We start from the raw sequence: 21,144 nt of genomic DNA, 5'->3' as shown, positions 1-21,144 counted from the left end.
AGCAGGAGAGGGGCAGGGCCAGCAGCCAGGCAAAGCCGGTAGCCAGGGCTTTATTCAGCATTCCACGAGTGTCCAAAGGCTGCTGGGAGAGGAGGAAAATCTCAGGGAAGGTGGAAACGCCAGTCCAGAGCCCCATGTCCCTGTGCTACTCCAGGGAACGGGGACAGAGGCATCCCCTCCCTCAGCGTGGTGGCTCAAACAGATATTCCAGGTCCGGCTGCCGGAGCCTCTGCTCCCTGTTCCTGTTTTTGGCAAATTCCCTCAGCATGGCCATCACGTCCGTGTCGAACTCCGTCGGCGTGGGCTTCGCTTCTGGAGGGGAAACAGGGAAAAATCAGCTGTCTGCTGTCCCACGGCGCCATGCCGGTGTCCCAGGGCGTGGCCACACGTACCAGTGGCCCAGTAATAAATGTCCCAGTCGTTACTGGGCTCGTTGATGAGGCGGTCATAGCGGTTCAGCTGCTCCTCGCTCATGCGCGCCAGGTTTTCCTTGGCAAAGAGGCTGGAGAGGGGTGGATCAGGGTGAGCGGGAGATGAAGGAAGAGCTGGGATATAAGAACCTGGAAAACACAGACCCCCAGCTTGCTCTCCCTCACCTCAGCAGGTGGGAAAACACCATCAGAGGAGCTGTGGAATCTCCACCCCTGGAATCCCCTTATCCAGCCTGCTCTGGTGGAAGATGTCCCTGCCCATGGCAGGGGGTGAAACGGGATGATCCTTAAGTCCCTTCCATCCCGAACCATTCCAGGATTCCATGGGCTAGTTCACATGAGATATTGGGAAGAGATTCTTTCCTTGAGAGGGTGGCAAGGCCCTGGAATGGACTTCCCAGAGAATCTGTGGCTACCTGGAAGTGTCTTGCCTACCCTGCAAGTGTCCAAGCCAGGTTGGACAGCAACCAGGGATAGTGTTGCTTGGCACAACCAGGGATAGTGTAAGGTGTCCTTGAGGTCCTTTCCCACTCAAATCATTCCAGAATTCCACAATTCTATGTGTCTAATCTCTCCTTCAATCCCAAAATCCAACTGGCCTTGCATTCACATGTCCCAGGATTTACATACATCCTTCCCAAAGGATTTTGGCTCACTGAGCTCTCCCAGCTCTACTCTGTCATTGCATCCTGGACCAGCAAGATCTTGGAGCAATTTATCCCAAAGATTTTTGCAGTACTGCAATGAACTCTTCCCTGTTAATGAAAGGACCTGGAATACTCAGAGCCAAGCCCACCTGAGCAGGATGCAGTTTTCCAGCATGCCCCTTTTCCTGCTCTCGTACAGCAGCCGTGCTCTCTTGATATCCAGTGGTTCGTCCAGACGCTCCTGCCAGGGGGGCAGCGGGATCTCCAGCACGTCCTTCCCGGAATCCGTGGGGGAATCCCCCCGGTAGCCGCGCTGCGGGATCAGCGGCCACAGGAGATGCCGGCGCAGGGAGCAGAGCTGGAGGGAACAGGGAAAGCACAGGGATATCAGGGCTGGGTGTGCCTACACACAGGGACCTCTCCAAATCCTGCTGAACACGATTCCCAATCCCACCCATCAAAACCCCGCTGCCCAGACACCATAAATCCCCCAGACCTCCCTTTTTCCCCCCAAAATCCCCTTCTGTCTCTTCAGACTCTTCTCCTTTTTTTCTCCCCTCTTCCCACAATACGCTAATTTTCCTCCCGTCCTGCCCTTCTCCCAAACTCACCCCTTTCCCCAACTTTTCCTTTCCCCTCTCTCCCCTTTTCCCCCTTTTCCCTCCCTTTTTTCCTTTTCCCATTTCCCCTTTCTTTTCCCCCTTTCCCAACGCTTTTCCCCTCTCCTTCACCTTCTACCCCCTATTTACCCTTTTCCTCCCATTTTAACCTGTTTTTTCCGCTCTCTCCCTTTGTACCCCTCTCCCTTCCTTCAGCCCTCACAGCTTTCCCCCCTTCCCCCCCCCCTCCCCACCCTGGCCGCCGCCATCTTGCCGCGCGCCGCCGTGGCCACGCCCCCTCCCGGCTTATGGGGCGGGGCGTGCCGGAAGTGGGCGTGGCCCCGCCCGGAAGTGGGCGCGGCGGCGCTGGCGGTGAGCGCGGGCGGCGCGCGCGGGGCTGGGATCGGGGGAGGGGGGGGCCCGGGGCGGGGGGCGCGACCTATCGCGACATATCGCGACCCGCCGCCCCCTCCCCTCACATCCCCCCTGCCCACAAACCCCCCTGCCCGGGCCCTGCCGCTCCGCAGGGCCGCATATGGCGGGGACGGGGCGGCGCGAAAAGGGGGGGGGGCAGTGGGGGATCGTGGGGGGCACAGGGAATTTGGGAAGAATCAGGAATTTGGGGGGGGGACAGGATATGCAGGGACAGAAGGATCTGGGGGGACACGGGATTTGGAGGGAAATGAGATTTGGGGGGACACAGGGATTTAGGGGGAAGAGGGGATTTGCGAGGCAGAGCGGATTTAGGGGGTAGAAGGGATTTGGAGGGAAGAGGGGATTTAGGGGGACACAGGGACTGGGGTGGAGAAATGGGATTTGGGGCACACAGGGATTTGGGGGGACGCCCCCAGCGGGTCCCCAAGGCCTCAGTGACCCCCTGCCCCCCCGCTCCCCTCCCCAGAGCACCTTCCGTGTCCTGGCTCCGCCCGGTCCCAGCCCGGGCTCCCGCTTTTCCCGCCTCTGGAAATATGTCCGAGGGAGTGGATCTGATTGACATCTACGCCGACGAGGAGTTCACCCAGGTGAGGGCTGAGATGGGGGGGCAGATCCCCCCCTTTCTTTTGGGAAGAGATCCCAGTGTCCTGCAGCTCATCCCGGTGGAAGATGCAACTGGTGTGGCCGGGAAAAGGGAAGGATCATTCCCAAGTCTCCGTGGCTGCCACCTCCAGCTGTGATTAAAGGGTTTCCCTGTGGGTTGTCACACGGAATGTTTAGGATTTAAGAGCTTAGCTGTGTCCTGGTTGGAAAAATGAGAAATCCCAGCTGGAAGAGGCACTTCTAGGGAATTTCGCTGTGAGGGGATACCAGGAGCCAAATCCATGGGATCACCTAGGCTGGGAATCTGTGCAGGAGCTCGCTGTTCCTGTGCTGCTTGTCTCATCCCAGGAATATCTGGGATTTACGGGAGGAAATGATGAAGGAAGGGGGTGTTGGAGAAGCAGATTTTAGGGAGTTCATGGTTATGGGAAAGCAAGTGCGAAGGCAGATGTTGGAAAATTCAAAACTGCCGTGGAAAGCTTGTGGAGGCAAGAGGAGAAGTCATGGAAACTGGAAGCAAAGCACCCGGAAGAAGGAATCACCATGGAGAAAGGAATTCCTGTAAACTCCTGGAGTGATCAAGAGAAGCTTCTTCTGGTTGTTGGGTGAGAATATCCCATGGAATCTCCTGCAAGGACCAAGTGGACAGAGGATCCTCAAAGCTGGAATGATGATCCAGGCCAATGACTCTGGCATGTTCCTCCTTTTGGGATGTGTGGCAGGAGAACACCTGGAATTAATCCGTGCCAGGATCAAAGCAGCAGGGAAGTGCTGTGATGTCCCTGGGGCACTCCAGGGACACCAGTGTAATTCCAAATCCCACATTCCCACGTGGTGATTCCTACTAACAGTGCCCAGCTTCATCCCTGTGCACTTCAACTCAGTGTGCATGGATGGGGAGCAGGAGAATCCCTAAAATCTCCCAAGCTGAATCCCATAAAAGTAGCACAACTGAGGGATTCCAAGGGATTCTTTCTCTAGGCCCTCCTTCCTATTTTTGGTCTTGACTTTCTGAAACTTCCAGGCGGGAATCTTCCAGCCTTGGGCTGTGTCCAGAGGCTCCTGGTGGAGGTGGGAGTGTGGGAGTTGGATTAACCAAACACTTGAGCTTTTTTGGGAAATGAACACAAAACTACAGCTCCCTTTTCAAATCATTCTTTTATCAGCTCCAGGGAAAGAACTGGATGCAAAAGTTCAGGGAGAGGGAAAATGGTTGGATTTTTGGATTCCTGGGTTTCCACAATCCTTGGAAAGCTGCGTGCTGAGCATCCTTCTCTGTCCAGCTCCCAAGAGGATGTTTGAAATTCCCTGACCCTCAGACTGTCTCCAGCAGAAAATATTGTCCACACTGCCTGGAATTGAAAATCTGGGAGCAAAACCTCTGTTTTTTATGGTACACCAGCTCCTGTGGGGTGGATCCTCATGGAGTGATTTTGTGGGATGAAACACTTGGCACAATCTGAACAAGGAACTGGGATCCATAGTAAACACAGCACTTGCTGGACAATCCAAATTAAATGTAGCCTGGGACAGAGTGGGAATTGGGAGGCAGATCTAGGACATGCTGGAATTCCCAGCTCTGGAACTTCCTGAGTTCCTCTGCCAAAGGGACAGATCCAATGTGTGGGAGCTCCTACCCTAAAAAGGGCTTTTTTTCCCAAAAATAAGGAAGTTTGGGGGGCTGGGCATAGTTTGAGGGGGTTGTGCAATTCCCAAGTTGGATTTTTGGGAAGAATGTGTTGCCAAGGAGTGATAGGCTCAGCCCTGGAGGACATTTGGTTTTCTACCACTGAATTCTTGCCCTCCAAATTGGGAATTTTTTCCTGGTGGCAGCAATAGGGTCTTGTCCTGTTGTGTGGGATCCAAGCAGGTGGTCTTTGGAATGTGCTGGTGCTCAGTGGGAGTTTAGATGAGATATTGGGAAGAATTTCTTCCCTGTGACGATGGTGAAGCCCTGGAATAGATTTCCTAGGGAAACTGTGGCTGCTCCATCCCTGGAAGTGATCCAGGCCAGGCTGGACAGAGCTTGGAGCAACTTGGGATAGTGGAAGGTGTCCCATGGCAGGGGGTGGGATGGGATGATCCTTAAGGTTCTTATTCCAAACCCAACAATTCCAACCCCAAATTCTGTTTTCATGATTCCATGAAAACGGGCATGAAAACAGAGCCATCATCCTGTTTTTTGGGATTGTCCAGGCAAGGGATGGCTGTAATTCCCAACTGTGCACAGACCCAAACCAAGTGATTTGGGCCTTAAACCTTTGGACTCGGCTTGGAAATTCCACTTGGGAATTGGAACAGCAGGTTTGCAAACAGCAAAGAAGGCTTCCCAAGCCCTTCCCAAGCCAGGATCTCATGACGTTTTCCCAGCAGGACCCGGAGTTCAGTAATGCTGACCAGATGGATCTCTACGACGACGTGTTAGCAGCCAGCTCCCAGCCCCAGGAAAAGCGTTCCAGCAGCTCGGAAGCGCCTCCGGAGATCCGTCAGGAGCCGTCTCCCAAGCCCAACAGCAAACCCCCGGCCATCCTGTACACCTACAGCGGGCTCCGGAACAAGAGGGCTGCAGTCTACATCGGGAGCTTCTCCTGGGTGAGTTCATCGTCCTGGGAAATTCGGGATTCCTGGCGAACCTTTGAGGGGCTGCTGGGCTCTCTAGGGGAGTGGCAGGGATTTTGAAGGGCCTGCTCCTCCTCAGTCTTCAGCTGGTCTCCTGAGCTGGGCTTGGGTTTGTGATCCTCAAGGAAAAGGAATTTGTATCCCTGAGGATCTTCAGCGCTGGGGCATCTGCTGATGTCCCTTTGAAGCTGTGACTTTGGGCTGCTGCTCCTGGGTCACCTTCTCCTGTTCAGGGATGCAGGAATGTTTTTGGGAAGGCTCTGTCTTGTCCAGAGAACTTGTCGCTGTTATCCATTCCCAAAGCTTGTTCCGGGTGATTTTAAGGTCCCTGAGGAAGTCTGGGGGTGACATTCATCAGGTGGGTGGGGGACACTGGGGACAGACATGGATACCAGCCTGTTCCCTATGCCCTCAGTGGACTACTGACCAGCAGCTGATCCAGACCATCCGCTCCGTTGGAGTCTACGACATGGTGGAGCTGAAATTCGCGGAGAACCGAGCCAATGGCCAATCCAAGGGGTAAGAGCCAATGGAATTTCAGGTGGGAATGGCGGGAGCCAGGCCCGAATTGCCACATCCATTGTTTTGTGGAGGGTAAGAGAGCAGCTGGCACTTCTCCGGCCTGGCACAGGGAATTCATGGAGCATCCCAAAAAGCATGGAAAAGTGAGGAGGGGGTGTGGAACAGCAGGATGGGATCAGAAGGAGGGTCTGGGGGGTGTCTCTGCAGCAGGTTCAGGGCTCAACCTCCCTCTCTCCCACGCAGGTACGCGGAGGTGGTGGTCGCCTCCGAGAACTCAGTCCATAAACTGCTGGAGCTGCTTCCCGGAAAGATCCTGAATGGAGACAAGGTGGAGGTGAGGCTGGCGACCCGGCAGAACCTGTCGCAGTTCGAGGCTCAGGCTCGCAAACGTGAGTGCGGCGCCGGTGAGGTGGGTGGGGGGTTCCATCTCACACACATCCCAAATTCCCCCCGGATCAGCTGCCAGGCCCAGCCCAGCGAGCCCTCGGGATGGGGGGAGACCCTGCCAGGAGCGTCTGGGGGTTGTTTTTCCTATTCCTGAGCCGGATTAGCTCCTGACCCGAGTCTTTATGATCCCCTTTTAGGTGCTCCCACACTGCGAAGATCCCTCGTAGCCTCCTCCTCCTCCTCTCCAAACTGAATGGGCTTAAGCTCTTCAGGCTCTCAGCATAGCTAAGACCCTCCATATCTATTAGTAGCTCCTCTCTGGATCTGCTCCAGAATTTTTCCATCCCTGCGGAGGTAAGGTGCCCAACACTGGAGGAATATTCCAGCTGGGGCCTGGCCGTGGGCGTCCCTCAATGGCAATAGATGGTCCTGGCCTCACTCCGCAGCGATGCGACGGGATCCGCAGGGATTGTCCTGGCAGGAGCGTGTCCGAGGAGGTCTTGGCCAGCTCTGGTCGTTGTAGATCCCTTGGCATGTTTTGTGCAAGGAAAATTTCCCCCTTCCCAGCAGAGTTGCTTCGCTCCTTTCCTTTGGCTCAGGTGCCCAAGGGGATCGGCTGCTTGGTGCTTAGGCTGTGTCCCAACTTGCCCTGCAGTTTTGGTGGAGCAGGGAGTGTTCTCTGGGCCGAGTTCCGGCTGCCCCCAGGGCAGAGTGGAGCTCCTGTGCACCCTTTGGCACCACTGGGAGCCGTGGCTCCTGTCACACCCCTTCTGTCTCATCCTCAAAGCCTCTTTGGATAGAGCAAGGCTTCTTCACCCTCTTGGAATGCTGAGTTTTCCTTCCTCTAGCAGCAGTTCCGTTGCTGTCAGCACTTGGGTTCTGTCCCCTCGTGCTCCTCCATGCTTGGACCTCTCCAAATCCATGTGTGGATCTCAGGCTCTCCGGGTCTTTGGATGTCTTTGGGGATCTCTCACCATTCCTTGTGGCTTTTGGCTCCTGTCCCTGTGACCTGCCTGTCCCCAGAGCACTGTGTGGGGTCTTGCTGGAAAGCTGGGCTCCTCTTGGAAAAACACATGGAAGTGGAGGCTATGTGTGGCCGGCTGGATCTCTCTCTGGGCACCTCCAGCCCTCCAGGGGTGGGAGGAAGAGGAGGAGCAGGAGGTCTCGGAGACCCGGACACCCTCCAGCTGCACCTCACAGCCCTTTCCCCGTGCCACTTCCAGGTGTGCCGCCGCGGGCCCACTCCCGGGATTCCGTGGATGCAGTGGACGGCCGGGCGACGCCGACGGAGAACGCGCTGCCCCCTGCCCGCCTGGAGAAGCCTCCCTCGGTCCTGCCCTTCTTCAGCCGCCCCCCTGCGCTGCCCCTCATGGGGCTACCCCCACCTCCCATGCCCCCTCCGCCTCCCCTGTCCTCCGCTTTCGGAGTCCCTCCTCCTCCTCCTGGAATTCCCTACCAGCACCTGCTGCCACCGCCGCCCCGGCTGCCCCCGCCCCTGGCCGTGCCCCCGCCAGGGGCTGTGCCCCCCGCCCTGCACCTCAATCCCGCCTTCTTCCCGCCACCCACCGCCGCCCTGGGACCCCCTCCAGACACCTACGGCAAGGCCATGGCTCCCTACAACCACAGCAGGTGAGCCGGGCGGGAATGGGGTTGGGATGCTCGTGGAGGATCCTGCTGAACCCCTGTTCCCGCTGTGCCGACAGCCGGGAGCTGGGCCCGCCGATCCCGGCCGTGAGCGAAGGCGAGTTTGAGGAAATCATGAACCGCAACCGCGCCATCTCCAGCAGCGCCATTTCCAAGGCGGTGTCCGGCGCTAGCGCAGGTACTTCCCGTGTCCCTCATGTCCCCCATCCCGGGATGGATTCCCGCTCCTGACCCCCTGCTCCGCTCCCCCAGGGGATTACAGCAATGCCATCGAGACTCTGCTCACAGCCATCGCTGTCATCAAGCAGTCGCGCGTGGCCAGCGACGAGCGGTGCCGCGTCCTCCTCTCTTCCCTCAAGGATTGCCTGCATGGAATTGAGGCCAAATCCTACAGCAGCAGCTCCAGCAGCAGCTCCAGGTATCCCCCTGGATCCAGAGGACGGGATCCTCCCTGCAGGTGAGTGACTAAAAAAATCACTCTTCGGGTTTTGTCTCCTCTTTTCCTGAAGGAAAAGACACCGATCTCGGGAGCGCTCTCCCAGCCGGTCCCGCGAGAGCAGCCGGCGGCACCGGGATCTGCTCCACGGCGATGATCGGCACGAGGATTATTTCCAGGAGCGGAGCCGGGAGCATGAGCGGCATCGGGACAGGGACAGAGACAGGGACCGGCACCACTGAGACAGGTGGGAAGCTCAGGAATCCCCTGGAAGCGTGAAGGATGAGGGAAAGGCACTCCCGCCATTCGTCTCCTCTCTCCCAGCAGGAATTTGCAGGAAGTGGTTTTTAATGGACTCATATCTCCTCACCTCGACCAGGATGCCGTGCCCGAGGCTGCTCCGCCCCATCCCGGTCCCTTCCTCGCCACCACAGCCCCCTCTGGGCGGGACCCCCGCCCACACCTCGTGGCCTTGGGAATCCCCCCCACCACTGCTGCTGCTTCCTGGGGCCATCCCAGTCTGCTCCGTGGATACTCGGACCCAAAGAGAAATGGTGCTTTTATTCCATGGAGGGAGGTTTGTGAGCCCTTCCCAGTCCGGGGGGGAACGGAGGAGACGGAGCCCTCCCTGTGCAGCTTGGGGGCTTAGAGAGGCACAGCTCCCGATCCTGGGATCAGGAGCCATGTGCCATCCTCTGGATTGTCTGGGGACACTCCCGTCCCCATCACCCTGGTGGGACACTGTGCCACGCTCCTCCTTTGCCCCTTCACCCTCCAGGAGCTGGGAAAAAGGGGCTGGAGCTGGGTTGGGGGTCATCCTGTCTATCCCGACATTCCCCACAGCAGCATTCCCACCCAAATGGCAGCTCCGGCCTCTCCCGCAGAGCCTTCCTTGTTTTAGAGGAAGCGGAAGAGGCAGGGCAGGCTGTGACCCCCTCGTGTCCCCTCAGAATCCCAAGAAGGAGAGGGAGGGAGAGCCCAGGAGGGTCGAATGAGCCAGGACACACTGGGTGATTTCCAGGGCTGGAATCACACTCGGATGGGAAAACCCAGGCCCTGGAAGTCTTTTTAAGTTGAAATAACCCAAATTCAGGAGAAACCACCCCGATTTTCCCAAGCCCCACGAGGTGGGAGCACTTGGCAGGAGAGCTCCGGGTTTTTTTTTTACTTACCGCCACAGATTTTTAGTTTCTTTCCAAATAGTGGAGGGGGGAAAAGATTCTCCCCCAAATTGCAGAGCAAATCCCTGGAAGCCCCGGCGAGGCGCCGCCCCTCCTGCTCGCAGTGATTAGATTTGTCTTTGGATAGGTTGGAATTGTGTAATAAACTCAGATGACGTTGTCAGTCTTTTATACAGCGCTCCTGTTGCCTTCCTACGGTGGGATTTGGGATAATGAGGGAATGGGAGGGATTTGGGGAGGTCTGTGCACCCGTTCTCCCTCACCCTCTTCCTCCTCCAATGGGCTCCTGTGCTTCCCAAACTGGCTCTGAGGTGCTGGGAGCACCTGAGCATTCCCGGGGGGCCCACATTCCCAGGCACCGAGTAAAAATAAATATTTATTGGAAAATAGTGAATTATTCTGGAAGGTTGTAGAAAAAAAAAAGGATTCTTCATACCTTGAGCTGGCTCAAGCTCTGAGGAGTCCAAGTGGATTGGAGAGTGAGAAAGGTGGGAAGGATAGGTCCAGGGGGGAGTGAGTGAAGTGGGAAGTGGGAAAAGGGAGGAATGAATCCGTGTGGCAGCAGGTCCCTGGTGAAGTGGGAAGTAGGAAAAATGGGAGAGATGTGTCCAGGTGGCACCAGATGAAATGGGCAGTGGGAAGGGTGGGATCCTCCCCATTCCCGGGGCTGGGAAGTGGAGCTGGCACGGGTGATGCTTCCCTGTGTTCCTGGGCCGAGTCCTCAGTAGGGATCCGTGCTGTGGAAAAGACAGAGACAGGGATGTGTGGGTCCCAAACCAACCTGGCAGCTCCCATGCCAGCTCCCCCAGTTCCCGGCATGCGGCACCTGGAGAAGGAGAGCAGCGCCAGGAAGCCCAGGAGCAGCTCCAGGCCGTAGAAGAGGAGCAGGATGGCGCTCAGGAACGCTTCCAGGCGCAGGGAATATGTCTGGAGCAGCAGGTAGTACACAGCCAGCACAGCCGCCGGCACTGTAAGCGCCAGGCTGAGGGACAGCGGCACCTTCCGCTGGCACAGGTTCCCCTTGGAGCCTGTGGAACACAGAGCTGGGATCAGATAATGGACATCATGGGAGGGTTTTGGGTGGGGAATTAAATGTCCCGTTCCCGTGGGCAGGAACACCTTCCTCTAGCCCAGGCTGCTGCATGCCCCATCCAACCTGAACCTCCAGGGACATCTTCGGGGGTGTCCCAGGACCCTGTACTCCCTGTGGAGCCTCTGGCATTCAGGGGCACTCACCGAAGAAGATGCGTGTGGCCTCAATGCCGAGGTAGAGGAGGAGCAGCACCACGTCCAGCACCAAGTTGGAGACGGGATAGGGCAGGAGCAGCGCTGCCGGAAAAGCACCGCCCTCAGCATCACATTCCTGCCCACCCCGGCGGGATGGGGAACAGCTCTGGAGCGAAGCACTCACCTTTGTACACGAACACGAACGCTTCCAGGAGAAAATACGTGGCGCAGTACCAGCCGTTGAGGAAGAGCAGGACCTGCAGCGGAGCCGAGGAGCGATGGCGGCCTGAGGGGACATAGGGCGGCCGTGAGGGGGGAGCACGGGGCGGTCATGGCAGCGCGGCCCCCGGAGCCCTGCAGCGCCTTGCCCGCCCCCCTAGCCCATTCCCAGCGCTGCTCCCAGCCCGAGTTCCTGCCGGTAGCCCCCGGTAATCCCCCGTTTCCCCCCCAGTCCTGCTCCCACCCCTGGGCGCCATCTTCCATCTCCATGGGAACCGCCGCGCTGGCCGCGCGGGGGCGCTGCGGGCGGGCCGCGGGGCGGGCGGGCGCGGCCGCTCCTTCCCCCGCCGCTCCCGGTGGTTCGCGCGCCGCTCCACCCGCTCCTCTCCGTGCTCGGAGGACCGCGCGGGCTCGCGTCCCCTCCCTCCTAAACCCGCCCCCTCGTATCCATTGGGAGCAGAATCCCACACCGGAACGCGGGAATGGCCCCGTTCTCCGCCCGCAAGCGCAGCGCCGAGCCGGGTTTCAATGTAAGGAGTGCAGCCGTGACACCGGGTGGGCACACACACCCGGCAGCCTCTGGAAAACACATCCGATTTATTCCTTTAGGGTTTCCAGAAACATTCCAGTGCCAACCAAGGCTGTGGCCCTGACAGGCACGGGCGCCCCACAAGCCTCCTGCTGACTCCCAAAATCCCAAGGACTGCTCCCTAAAGAAAGGATGAGCCAGAACCGACCCCGGCAGAGCCTGTGGAGTGCAAGGAGAGTCCAGGGGATCCTGGGGATCCATCAGCCACGGAAGTGAGCAAATTCCTTGCGAAGCCAGAGTGAATCCTGGTAGAAGAGGGGATCTCCCAGGTGCACAGCTGTCCGCTTGTAGAAGTAGCAGTAAAGCACGGCCGCTGCAGGGAATTTCAGGATGAGAGAGGGCCCCCAGCACCCCCAAAGGATGTGGGATCCCACCCTGATCCCTGGAGTCCTTACCCAGCCTCTGGAAAACGAACAGGGTCTGAAGGCCTTCAGTCCAGATGAAGCGGCTGGAGTCACGCCAGCGCAGGTTCTGAGGGGGTTGGGAAACTGGGAATAACCCCTGGAGCAGTTTTGTTGAGCCCTCCCAGACCCCTCACCCCATTCCAAAGGTTCTGAGCGGGATGGAGGGACATCAAGCCAGGAGTAACACCTGGAGAAGTTTGGGAATCCCTCTACTCTAAAGGTTAAGCAGCTCAGGGGATTTAGGCATTGAGCCTGGACCTATTCTGGCTTCAGACTGCAAATCCCTGCAAATCCCTTTCCTGGATGGCGTGGGCAGCACTGGAGCAGCTGCTGTGGCTCCTGACCCCCCAGAACATTCCCTTTGCTCCGGGGCAGCAGGATGGAGGGAACATCAGGAAGTGTCCAGGGAATGGGAACTGCTCCATTGAGAAGGAGCTAGGAAGGAGTTTATTCAGGAAAGAAAAGGGGAAGGTGCTGCCAGGACAGATCCAGGAGCTGTGGGAAGGGAGTGGGCTGCCCCCAGGTATAGGGATTGATCCCAGAAAAACCAGGAGCTGTTAGCACAGGCTTTCCCTGGAGAAAGAGGAATTTCTGATGGGTTGCAGCCCTTAGGGAATGAGCTGGGATGGGGCTGGGATTGGGCAGGACACTTCCAGCCTGATACCAACCACAGGGTCATGGAATGGGACATCTTCCATGGGACACCTTCCAGGGAGAGACCGTGAGAAAGGACTGTGGGAAGCTGGGGGTCATGGAAAAATCCCTTGGGAGAATCCAGCAGCTGTGCCCACGCCACCCTACCATAATCCAGATGTGGAAGGAGATGCTGAGCGCCAGGTAGGCTGCGGAGAGCAGGATGGTTCCCTTGAATTTATGGAAGAGGAGGTTGACCAATCCCGCCTGGAAAACGTAGGTGTTGAAGAACATGAGGAAGACGATGATGACGTTGAAGACGATGGCGATGTCCTGGATGCTGCCGGGGGAACAGAGGGACCGTGGGCTCCTGGGCCTCCTGGATCTGCCGCCCCGCCTTGCCCGTACTCACATGAAGAGCACGAGCTGCACGGCCGGAGCCGTGCGCAGCAGCTCCGAGAAGGAATTCACAAAGAGGTCGTAGGAAAGCAGCAGGAACTGCAGGAACAGCACCAGGCTGTAGTTGCTGGGCTGGAGCATCCTCCTTCCTGGGGCTTGGAGCCCTCAGCCCCAGCATTCCCAATGGATCATGGCGCTGAGGGGGCTCAGCAGGGCCTCTCCTGACATCCCAAACCTGGAGGGGGAAGACGGGGATTGGGATGGATGCCAGAAACCAGGGAAACCCAATGAGCTGTGTCCTCTCTATCCTCTGGTGTATTCCTTCCCCTTGAAATCCACCCCCATCCCCATGTGAGGAAATCCAGGGATGAGGGAGACGTGCAGTCCCAAGAAGCAGTGTCCAAGCAGGTTGTTTCTGGCTGTTCTCAGCTCCATGGGCAGTTCTAAGCAGGTTTGGGCATGTCCCACTCTGGGCACGGGGAGAGGAGTGAGGAGCCAGACGGGAAGTTTTGGACACCGGAGCAGGTACAGTCCTTGTGGGACACATATCCCACGGGAACAGCCCCCTCAGGGATCATCCTGGCTGCAGAGGAACGGAGGGGACAGGGATCCCCCGTGTCCTGGCAGGAAAAGGGCTCTGCTGGGGGCTGAATTCCCTGAGGGGGAGACATGGTGACAGACGGGGGTGAAGGGGCTGTTAAGGGACGGAAAGTGGCTGGAAATGCGGGGGAAGAAAGGCTGGACATGGGAGCGAGAAACTGATGGACATGAGAGGGGAAAGAGTTGGATATGGGGATTAAGAAATCACTCTCTGCCCCTCCAGATCCGCGTCACTCCGCCCCTCCTCACAGCCACCATCGCGGATCCCCCGCGCCCCCTCTCACCGCCCTCTCCCCCCGTTCTTGGCCCCCTCCCCGCTCCGGGATCCGCCCCCCGACACGCCCAAAGCCCTCTGGGTGCGGAGGTCCCGGTGCCGGGGGTGCCGCCGGGTCCTCGCCGTGCCCCCGCCCCGGGCGCTCACCCGCCGCCGCCATCTTGGTCCCCATGGAAACGGCCGCCAGAGCCGGAAGTGAAGGCGGAAGTGGCGGCTGGAGGACCGCGGGGCCGCTCTGGCCGCCGCGCCTCTCTGTGGCGCTCCATTGGGGTGGGCGGGAAAACCATAGAGATGAGCAGGCAGAGCGGCGCCCGCCAAGATGGCGGCGCCCAGTGAGGAGGAGGGGGCGGTGGGGCGCAGGTACAGCCCCGGGGCTGGGAGCGCTGGTGGGCGGCTCCGCGGCTGGGAGGGGCCGAGGGACCTCGTGGTCTGGGCTTTGGGTGGTGTCAGGGCCGGGCGGTTTGGTCCAGGTCCAGGGGAGCCTCAGGTTTAGGCGGGGCTGTGGAGCCACGTGTTCCCAGATTTCGGGGAGCCGTGGCACCGGGTATGCCAGATTTGGGAAATCCATGAGTCTCTGTGTCTCAGAGATATCACAGATTTTCGGGAACCATAGGGCCGTGTGTCTCCACCCTTTTCCTGCCTCTGTGTCCCGTGAGGCAGCTGATTTGAGGGTGTCGGGACAGCCCCGGTCCCCAGAGGGGACAGAAATACCCAATTCTGGGGGCACATGCAAATCACATGCAAATGAGAGCGATCGGGTTCCTGCCAAGGGGACCATGACAGCTGACACCAGGAGCTCCTCGCTGCCATTCCCTGGGGTGCCGTGCCCTGCTCTGCATGTCCTGTTCCATCCCCAGCCTCCTTCTCAGTCCAGGGCACAGCTGGACTCTGGTCACCCCTCAGGGTTCCCAGTTCCCCTTTCCATTGTTCCTCCTGGTGATGTCGGAGAGCTCCAAAAGGCACCTCAATCATCCCGAGGCGCCACCATCCCGGATCCATCCCTGCCACCATACCCAGGCTGGGAAGCGGCTGGGTGACCATCTGTGGCTGGGAAGCAGCTCCATCCCTGTCACCTTCCCCAGGCTGGCAAACAGCTGCCCCCCCACGCCCTTCGGGACTCCCAGTTCCCCTTTCCGTGGCTCCTCCCTGGGACCGCATCCGGAGCCTGAGCCGGCTCCTCGCTCGCCCACAGGTACCACCAGCGCTCCACGGCCATGCTGGACGTGCCCTTCCTGCCCTTCTGTGCCTTCCTGGGAACGCTGGGATTGCTCTGCGTGGCCATGGTGGGCTCCTGGTGCCAGCACTGGCGCGGGGGCTTTTCCCTGGACGGCAGCTCCCGGACATTCAACTGGCACCCAGTGCTGATGGTGACGGGATTGGTGGTGCTCTACGGTGCAGGTGAGCAAAGGGAGCGCGGGGATCCCACCACGGCTCCTTCCTGACGTTGTTCTCCCCCTCACAGCTGCCCTGGTTTACCGCATTCCCTACACGTGGAGCGGCCCCAAGCTTCCCTGGAAGGTGCTGCATGGCAGCTTGGCTTTGGGAGCGTTCATCCTGACCGTGCTGGGGCTGTTGGCCGTGTTCTACTTCCATAACTCCCAAGGGACGCCCAACATGTACTCGCTGCACAGCTGGATGGGGCTGGGAACTGTTCTGCTCTTCTCCTGCCAGGTGGGAATCCCTCCTGGATCCCCCCATTCCTCCAGCATCCCGAATTTTCCACCCTCACCTTTTCTTCCCACAGTGGGCGGCGGGTTTTGGAGCATTCCTGCTTCCCTGGGCTCCCGCCTGGCTGCGGGTACTCTACAAGCCCATCCACGTTTTCTTCGGCTCCACCATCCTCTTGTTGTCCGTGGCTTCCTGCGTGTCAGGAATCAACGAGAAGCTTTTCTTCAGCCTGTGAGAGTTGTGGTGGGGGTGGCTTGGGAAGATCCCTCACAGGGATAGGGGGTGGATTTGGGAGTGACCAGTGCAGAGCAAAGGGAACTGAGCACTTCCTCAGGTGTGTGGCTCCCTGCACAGTTCCCTGCAAGGTTTGGGAGGGGTTTCAGGAACATCCAGAACATTCCCAGCCTCTGTTCCCCCGCTCCAGGAAGAACGGGACAATGCAGTACAAGCTCCTGCCAGCTGAGGCTGTGTTTGCCAACACCCTGGGGCTCCTCATCCTCATTTTTGGAGTGCTGGTGGTAGCTGCCCTGGCCAGGCCCAGCTGGAAGCGCCCAGATTCCGACTCCCCGGACTCCCGGCAGGTACAGGACACGCTGGGTGGATTTGGGAAGCCCCAGCACAGTTCCAAGGGTGGGGGAAGGATTGAGGGATCCCGGCTCATCCCTGTCTCTCCCACAGCCCCTGCTCGCTGCCGAGCGCTGATCCCAGGGATCTCCCAGCACTCCCAAGCTGCATCCGTGTGCCTCCACGTGCCAGCTCCTGCTGGATCCCCGGCCACGCCAAACCCCAGCACTTGCCGGTGCCATCCCTCAATGCTGCAGCTGGAGCTGCCACAGCCTCGCTGGAACAAAAAGGAACGTCCCTATCACTCCCACTCCAGAGGATCCGGCTCAGGGTGGAGCCGCTCAGGGACCTCATGGACATGGAATAAAACATTGGCTTCTGCAGGGCTCCAGCACTCAAATCCCTGGGGACAAGGGAGGGCCTGGGAGCTGGAGTGGGAGAGGTGGGAGCTTGGGAGTAGGCCCTTGCTAAGCCAAGCTGTCCCTTCCAAGGGCTTGTCCTTGCTGGCTCCCTGGAGACATGGGACAGCTCCCCGTGGTCACCCCACAGGATTTGGGATCATACTCTGCCCTGTCCCCACTTCTCCTTTGCCACTTTCCCAGAATCACCCCCAGACCCCGTGCCCAGAGCCATGTGAGCTCTGTGGTTTCCCCTCCACACGTTGGGTTTCCTTCCTCCCCCAGTCACAGGATCCCTGTTCCCATCTTCCTTCCCAGCCTGGAGCAATGAAGGGCACCTTCACACCCCCAGATTCCACCATCCCACCCCTCCAAGCTAGCATGGGGGACACAGAGGGTTACTGGGGGCCATGTCCTAACATTTATTGGGAAAGACATCCTTGAAGGAATAGAGGGGGTTATTGGGACACAAGGGTTTATTGGGATACATGTCTCTATCACTACAAGGGGACACAGATTTTTGGGGATACGCATCCCTGTTATTACTGGCGGGTGCCCAGGGGCTCCCGCAGCCCCTGCAGCACCGCTCCCAGCACTGCTGCCACTGCCACAGCGCCGGGATCAGGCTGCCCCAGCTGGGATGAATGGACATAGCTGGCTCTGCCTGCCCCAGCCTCCATGTGCCTGGTGGCCTCCGCCGCCGCCTCCGCGCTCTGCCAGGGAAAGCAGGGTGTTTTCCAGGGTAACAGCAGGGATTCCCATCCAATTTTCCCACCATCCCAGCTCCCAGCTCTCCATACCTGGACAGCTGCCGCCAGCACTTGGAGCGGGTCGGCACCGGGATTGCGCAGGGAACGCAGAGCCTGTGCGGCTGCAAACAGCGAATCCAGCTGCAAAAAATAGGAATTAGTCTGGGAGCCAGGGCTGAGGCCAGGTGGGAACTCCCTGACATCCTCCTGGGAAGCCTTCCTGGCTCCTGGGCTCTGCCAGCACTCACCATTGTCCGGTCTCCTGGCGCGGCTCCTCCGTACCTGTGCGGGACGCAGGGAAATTCAGGGGGGACTGGGATTCCCAGGGGGCACAGGGATTCCACATCCCCGGCACTGACCTCTGCATGGCCTCAATCCCGGCGTCCATGGCGTCAGCCCACGCCGGGGAACCGTTGTGGCCATGCAGGCTCCGGGCAGCCGCCGTCAGGAAGAGCCCGTAGAGCTTTGGGAGTACCATCAATCCCGTGCTGGAAACACGGCCAGGTGTGTTCCCCCATTCCCATTTCCATTCCCATTCCCACTCACCACTCCAGAGGAACCTCCCATCTGCTCCAGCACCACATCAGCCAGGGCAGAGAGCAGCTGGGCAGGGGCAGACGGAGGTGGCCGGGACCGCATCCATTCTTGGATGGCTGTGGGAATAGAAGAGACAACAGGATGGGGGTGGCCCTGCAGTCCCCTGTCCCTCGTGGGGATCAGTAGGGATAGCCCTCAATTCCATAGGGAAACTGCCACCAGATGCAGAGACATTCCAGGATACAATTATAGGAAGGGACACCCTAGGTTTCCTTACTTCCAAGAAGGGATGACCTGGGGAACTCCCTGCTCCTGGGAGGTGCCATTGGGGTAGCATTCCCCACAATTCCCTGGATAACGGTCTCCACACCCACCTTGGGCCGCCTGGGCGTGGGTGTGGCCGCAGTCTCCGTCACCTGCTCCCCGATCCAGCTCGTTGAGCTTATCCCGCATATCCAGCAAGGTGCTGCACACCCGCTGCAGGACCCGCTCCACCCGTGCCGTGCTGGGCCCTGCGGAGAGGAGATGCATCCCTGCACATCCCGGAGGGAAACTGAGGCACGGAGGGGTGTGACAAGGGACGGGAGCCCTGTACCAATTCCAGTATCATCCTGCAGCTTCCTGGGTGCCTCTATCGGTGCTGGCACCTCCTCCCTCCGGGTGGTTGCCGGTCCCGCGAGAATGTTGGGCCACGCCACGGCCATGGTCTTGGCATCTGGAGAAGCCAGAGGTGTGCGGTGGCTCAGGATCCCATTGGATCCTCACTGGCGCACCCAGCAGCCAGGAATTCCATGCCCAGACATCCCCTGACCTTGTGTCCCATCACTCAGTATGTGGAAACCTCTGTGCCCCAATCCCAGGTCACATTCCCACCAGGAACTCACCAATCAAATTGACCAGCTCCTCATCCACCAGCATGATGGTGAGGGAGACTCCAGCCATTTCCATCGATGTCATGAAGGTTCCCACCATGGCCCGGGTGATGCGGATCCCTCTGTTCTCTGCGGGATTTGGGATGGAGACCGGGTCATTCCAGAGCGGCTGGAGCCAGGGACTGGGATCCCAAGCTCCCCTCTGCACTCACCCAGGCAGCGCACAGCAGCTCCAGCCACAATTCCCAGCTCCAGGCAGGACAATCCACCCAGGTTGTTCACCACGAGCAGCACAGAGGATCCTGCAGGATGGGGAGCAGGATGAGACTGGGATCCAGGGGATTAGGAGGAGTATAGAGGGTCCTGGTAAGCTCACCAGGGGTCAGGGACAGGTGGGAAGCATTAGATGGATCCGTCATGTGCTTCAGCATCGTCTCCACAGCCTTATCTGCCGGCAGCATCTGGAGGGGACACGGAGGAAGGGAAGAGCAGAGTGGGGAGGTCTGGGAATAAGGGGATCTGGGAATGGGGAGGAAGCAGCAGAATTTCCTTCTCACTTTCATCCTGCGCACTCCAGCCTCGCCGTGGATCCCTACGGAGATGGGGCCGTGTCACATCCCAGCCCTGGTGACGCCTGCCTGGGGGGGCAGGGACATTCGGACCCTCCAGGGACCCCAGAGGGACACCAAGGGGCCGCTCCTCACCCAGCCCCAGCTCCATCTCGTCCTCAGCCAGCTGGAACGAGAGCTTGGATCCTGGGATGCTGCAGGGAGACAGGCTGAGACCCAGGGTACCTGTGCAGGTGGGAATGTTCTGTTAAAACTGGAGGGATTTTTGGGATTCAGGGGCTGAGGGACACAGGACAGCACTCCCATGGGATGACACAACGCACCCATGACTTTGGCAGCCGCCGTCACCTTCTTCTCAATCTCATCCAAGCTCGCTCCCGCCTCGGCCAGAGCTCCCGCCACCTGTCCCAGGCAGAGCGAGTGAGCGACCCCCCGGAATCCCCCAAATCCCCATGAAGGGTCCCAGAAGAACCTTGTGGAGGAGGATGGTGCCACAGATCCCGCGGCGCCCGGCTTTCCCTGGCGTGGCGAAGGCACAGTCGTCGCCCACCACCACCATGCGCACGTCAGCCCCCTCAGCCTGCGCCCGCTCCAGGGCCATCCCGAAATTCAGCCGGTCCCCGGTGTAGTTCATCACGATCAGGAGGATCCCGGCTGCAGGATGGATGTAGAGACAACAGGAATGATCCAGCACTGGAGGGAGGAACCCCAAAATTCCAGCTCGGTGTGTTCCCAACCTGCTCCGGCCTGTGCCACGGCCCGGATGGCCGCCAGGATACTGCCCACGGACGGGGATGCGAACATGGCTCCGGCCACCACTCCGGTCAGCATTCCCTTCCCCACGTAGCCTGTGGAGAGGGAAGGGGGCTCGTCACCGTGTCCGTGGGTGGGGGGTACAGGTGGGACACGGGGGTCTCACCTGCGTGGGCGGGCTCGTGGCCGGAGCCCCCCCCGGACAGCAGGGCCACGCGGCCACGGATGGCCTGCAGGTCATGCCGAAGGACCACCCGGTGTCCCTGGAGCAGCTGGAGCCCAGAATTGCAGGCCACCAGCCCGGCCAGAGCGTCATCGGCACAGCCGGAAACCGTTGTCACCAGTTTTTTGGGGACCTGTGGGGAAAATGGGGAGCAGTGGCATGGGAAAAGGAGGAATGCCAACCCCACAGGAATGCCAACCTGCTCCGGGCTCACCTCCATGGGAGCGGAGTGCAGCACTCGGATCCGAAGATGGAATCTGTCCGGAAAGAGGGCAAGGTCCAGTCTGAAATGGACAGCGGTCCGGAGCGTGGGGGCTGGGAAGGGGGCGGGATGGGATGGTGTCTGGTGTGATGGTGATGCTATGGGGAGTGTCTGGTGGGAATGGGGCTGGCATTGGAGTTGTCCCCAGACGGGGACACCTCCTCAGGCAGGGAGCTCCTTTTGGGATGAAGCGCCAGGATGGGATAATCGCTAAACAGAGACCCCTTTTTGGGATGAGAGAAAACAGTGACGGCTCTCCCCTCAAAGAGGGACCACCTTTTGAGGTGGGAAATCAGGATGGGACCACCCCCAAGCAGAGACCCCTTTGTTTTTTGTGACGGGGGGACTCCCACGTTCAGGGATCTCCTCTCAGTGCAGGCCCTGGCTGGATCCACACTCCCCCCTCACAGCGGGGACCCCTACCCCAGGTTTCGGGGGGCACAGAGCTGCACCGTCCCATGTGGGGCCCGCCCTTCGGGACACGGCGTGGGATCAGAGTGGGATCAGCGCGGGTCCCGCGGCTTTTGGGGGACACCCCCCGCGCATCCCCCTCCACACCTGCCCTCAGCGGGGTCCTCCAGCCGCCCTTCCCAGCTGCTCCTCACGGTCCTCCCAGCGCGCTGGAGCGCCTCCTCTCGTCTGCTCTTCGCGGTCCTCCCAGGCGGCTAGAGCGGCTTCTCTCGTCTGCTCCCCATGGCCT

General features: G+C 59.5%; 6 protein-coding genes across 15 annotated transcripts; 2 read left to right on the top strand and 4 right to left on the bottom strand.

Annotated features, from left to right (window-relative positions):
• Window positions 1-34: 34 nt before the first annotated feature.
• Window positions 35-2,050, bottom strand: SDHAF2 (succinate dehydrogenase complex assembly factor 2). The gene is made up of 4 exons (XM_030273590.4): window positions 1,932-2,050; window positions 1,228-1,436; window positions 393-502; window positions 35-312 (listed from the first exon to the last, which is right to left on the bottom strand). The coding sequence occupies exons 1-4, from the start codon at window positions 1,944-1,946 to the stop codon at window positions 182-184; spliced, it is 465 nt and encodes a 154-aa protein (XP_030129450.4). The 5' UTR covers window positions 1,947-2,050; the 3' UTR covers window positions 35-181.
• TMEM216 (transmembrane protein 216) lies at window positions 198-11,353 on the bottom strand. 2 transcript variants are annotated; one of them, XR_003960619.4, is made up of 8 exons: window positions 11,195-11,353; window positions 10,916-11,017; window positions 10,741-10,833; window positions 10,331-10,532; window positions 9,941-10,241; window positions 9,496-9,696; window positions 1,228-1,436; window positions 198-312 (listed from the first exon to the last, which is right to left on the bottom strand). XR_003960619.4 is itself a non-coding variant. In XM_030273591.4 (5 exons), the coding sequence occupies exons 1-5, from the start codon at window positions 11,205-11,207 to the stop codon at window positions 10,226-10,228; spliced, it is 426 nt and encodes a 141-aa protein (XP_030129451.1). In that variant the 5' UTR covers window positions 11,208-11,353; the 3' UTR covers window positions 9,868-10,225. The 2 variants fall into 2 exon arrangements, 1 of the variants encoding a protein (XP_030129451.1); XM_030273591.4 differs by lacking the exons at window positions 198-312; window positions 1,228-1,436; window positions 9,496-9,696 and having other exon boundaries at window positions 9,868-10,241.
• Window positions 1,999-9,675, top strand: CPSF7 (cleavage and polyadenylation specific factor 7). Of its 2 annotated transcripts, XM_030273584.4 has the most exons (10): window positions 1,999-2,049; window positions 2,579-2,699; window positions 5,089-5,307; window positions 5,750-5,853; window positions 6,100-6,245; window positions 7,467-7,872; window positions 7,947-8,065; window positions 8,140-8,305; window positions 8,397-8,570; window positions 8,651-9,675. In XM_030273584.4, exons 2-9 carry the CDS (start codon window positions 2,646-2,648, stop codon window positions 8,563-8,565), a joined length of 1,383 nt encoding a protein of 460 aa, XP_030129444.2. In that variant the 5' UTR covers window positions 1,999-2,049; window positions 2,579-2,645; the 3' UTR covers window positions 8,566-8,570; window positions 8,651-9,675. The 2 variants fall into 2 exon arrangements, with proteins under 2 accessions (XP_030129444.2, XP_030129442.4); XM_030273582.4 differs by lacking the exon at window positions 1,999-2,049 and having other exon boundaries at window positions 2,384-2,699.
• Window positions 10,916-14,111, bottom strand: TMEM138 (transmembrane protein 138). 5 transcript variants are annotated; one of them, XR_012056115.1, is made up of 6 exons: window positions 13,997-14,111; window positions 12,989-13,210; window positions 12,745-12,916; window positions 11,935-12,010; window positions 11,688-11,852; window positions 10,916-11,017 (listed from the first exon to the last, which is right to left on the bottom strand). XR_012056115.1 is itself a non-coding variant. In XM_072929343.1 (5 exons), exons 2-5 carry the CDS (start codon window positions 13,114-13,116, stop codon window positions 11,476-11,478), a joined length of 519 nt encoding a protein of 172 aa, XP_072785444.1. In that variant the 5' UTR covers window positions 13,117-13,210; window positions 13,997-14,111; the 3' UTR covers window positions 11,461-11,475.
• Window positions 13,328-16,467, top strand: CYB561A3 (cytochrome b561 family member A3). 3 transcript variants are annotated; one of them, XM_030273058.4, is made up of 6 exons: window positions 13,328-13,500; window positions 15,042-15,247; window positions 15,312-15,520; window positions 15,594-15,748; window positions 15,942-16,098; window positions 16,196-16,467. In XM_030273058.4, the coding sequence occupies exons 1-6, from the start codon at window positions 13,343-13,345 to the stop codon at window positions 16,217-16,219; spliced, it is 909 nt and encodes a 302-aa protein (XP_030128918.4). In that variant the 5' UTR covers window positions 13,328-13,342; the 3' UTR covers window positions 16,220-16,467.
• Window positions 16,468-16,877: 410 nt separating this feature from the next.
• Window positions 16,878-21,142, bottom strand: TKFC (triokinase and FMN cyclase). Of its 2 annotated transcripts, none has more exons than XM_002195800.7 (18): window positions 21,003-21,142; window positions 20,397-20,439; window positions 20,126-20,315; window positions 19,944-20,054; window positions 19,679-19,860; window positions 19,530-19,608; window positions 19,342-19,431; window positions 19,195-19,229; window positions 19,014-19,098; window positions 18,850-18,939; window positions 18,650-18,766; window positions 18,361-18,480; window positions 18,140-18,277; window positions 17,775-17,881; window positions 17,588-17,691; window positions 17,477-17,510; window positions 17,280-17,369; window positions 16,878-17,192 (listed from the first exon to the last, which is right to left on the bottom strand). In XM_002195800.7, the coding sequence occupies exons 2-18, from the start codon at window positions 20,400-20,402 to the stop codon at window positions 17,022-17,024; spliced, it is 1,749 nt and encodes a 582-aa protein (XP_002195836.5). In that variant the 5' UTR covers window positions 20,403-20,439; window positions 21,003-21,142; the 3' UTR covers window positions 16,878-17,021. The 2 variants fall into 2 exon arrangements, with proteins under 2 accessions (XP_002195836.5, XP_012429523.5); XM_012574069.5 differs by having other exon boundaries at window positions 20,397-20,466; window positions 21,003-21,137.
• Between the last annotated feature and the right edge of the window lie 2 nt (window positions 21,143-21,144).

Source organism: Taeniopygia guttata, chromosome 5 (genome assembly GCF_048771995.1).
Source record: "Taeniopygia guttata chromosome 5, bTaeGut7.mat, whole genome shotgun sequence".
NCBI lineage: Eukaryota > Metazoa > Chordata > Aves > Passeriformes > Estrildidae > Taeniopygia > Taeniopygia guttata.
This window is presented reverse-complemented; position numbering and strand designations above follow the sequence as displayed.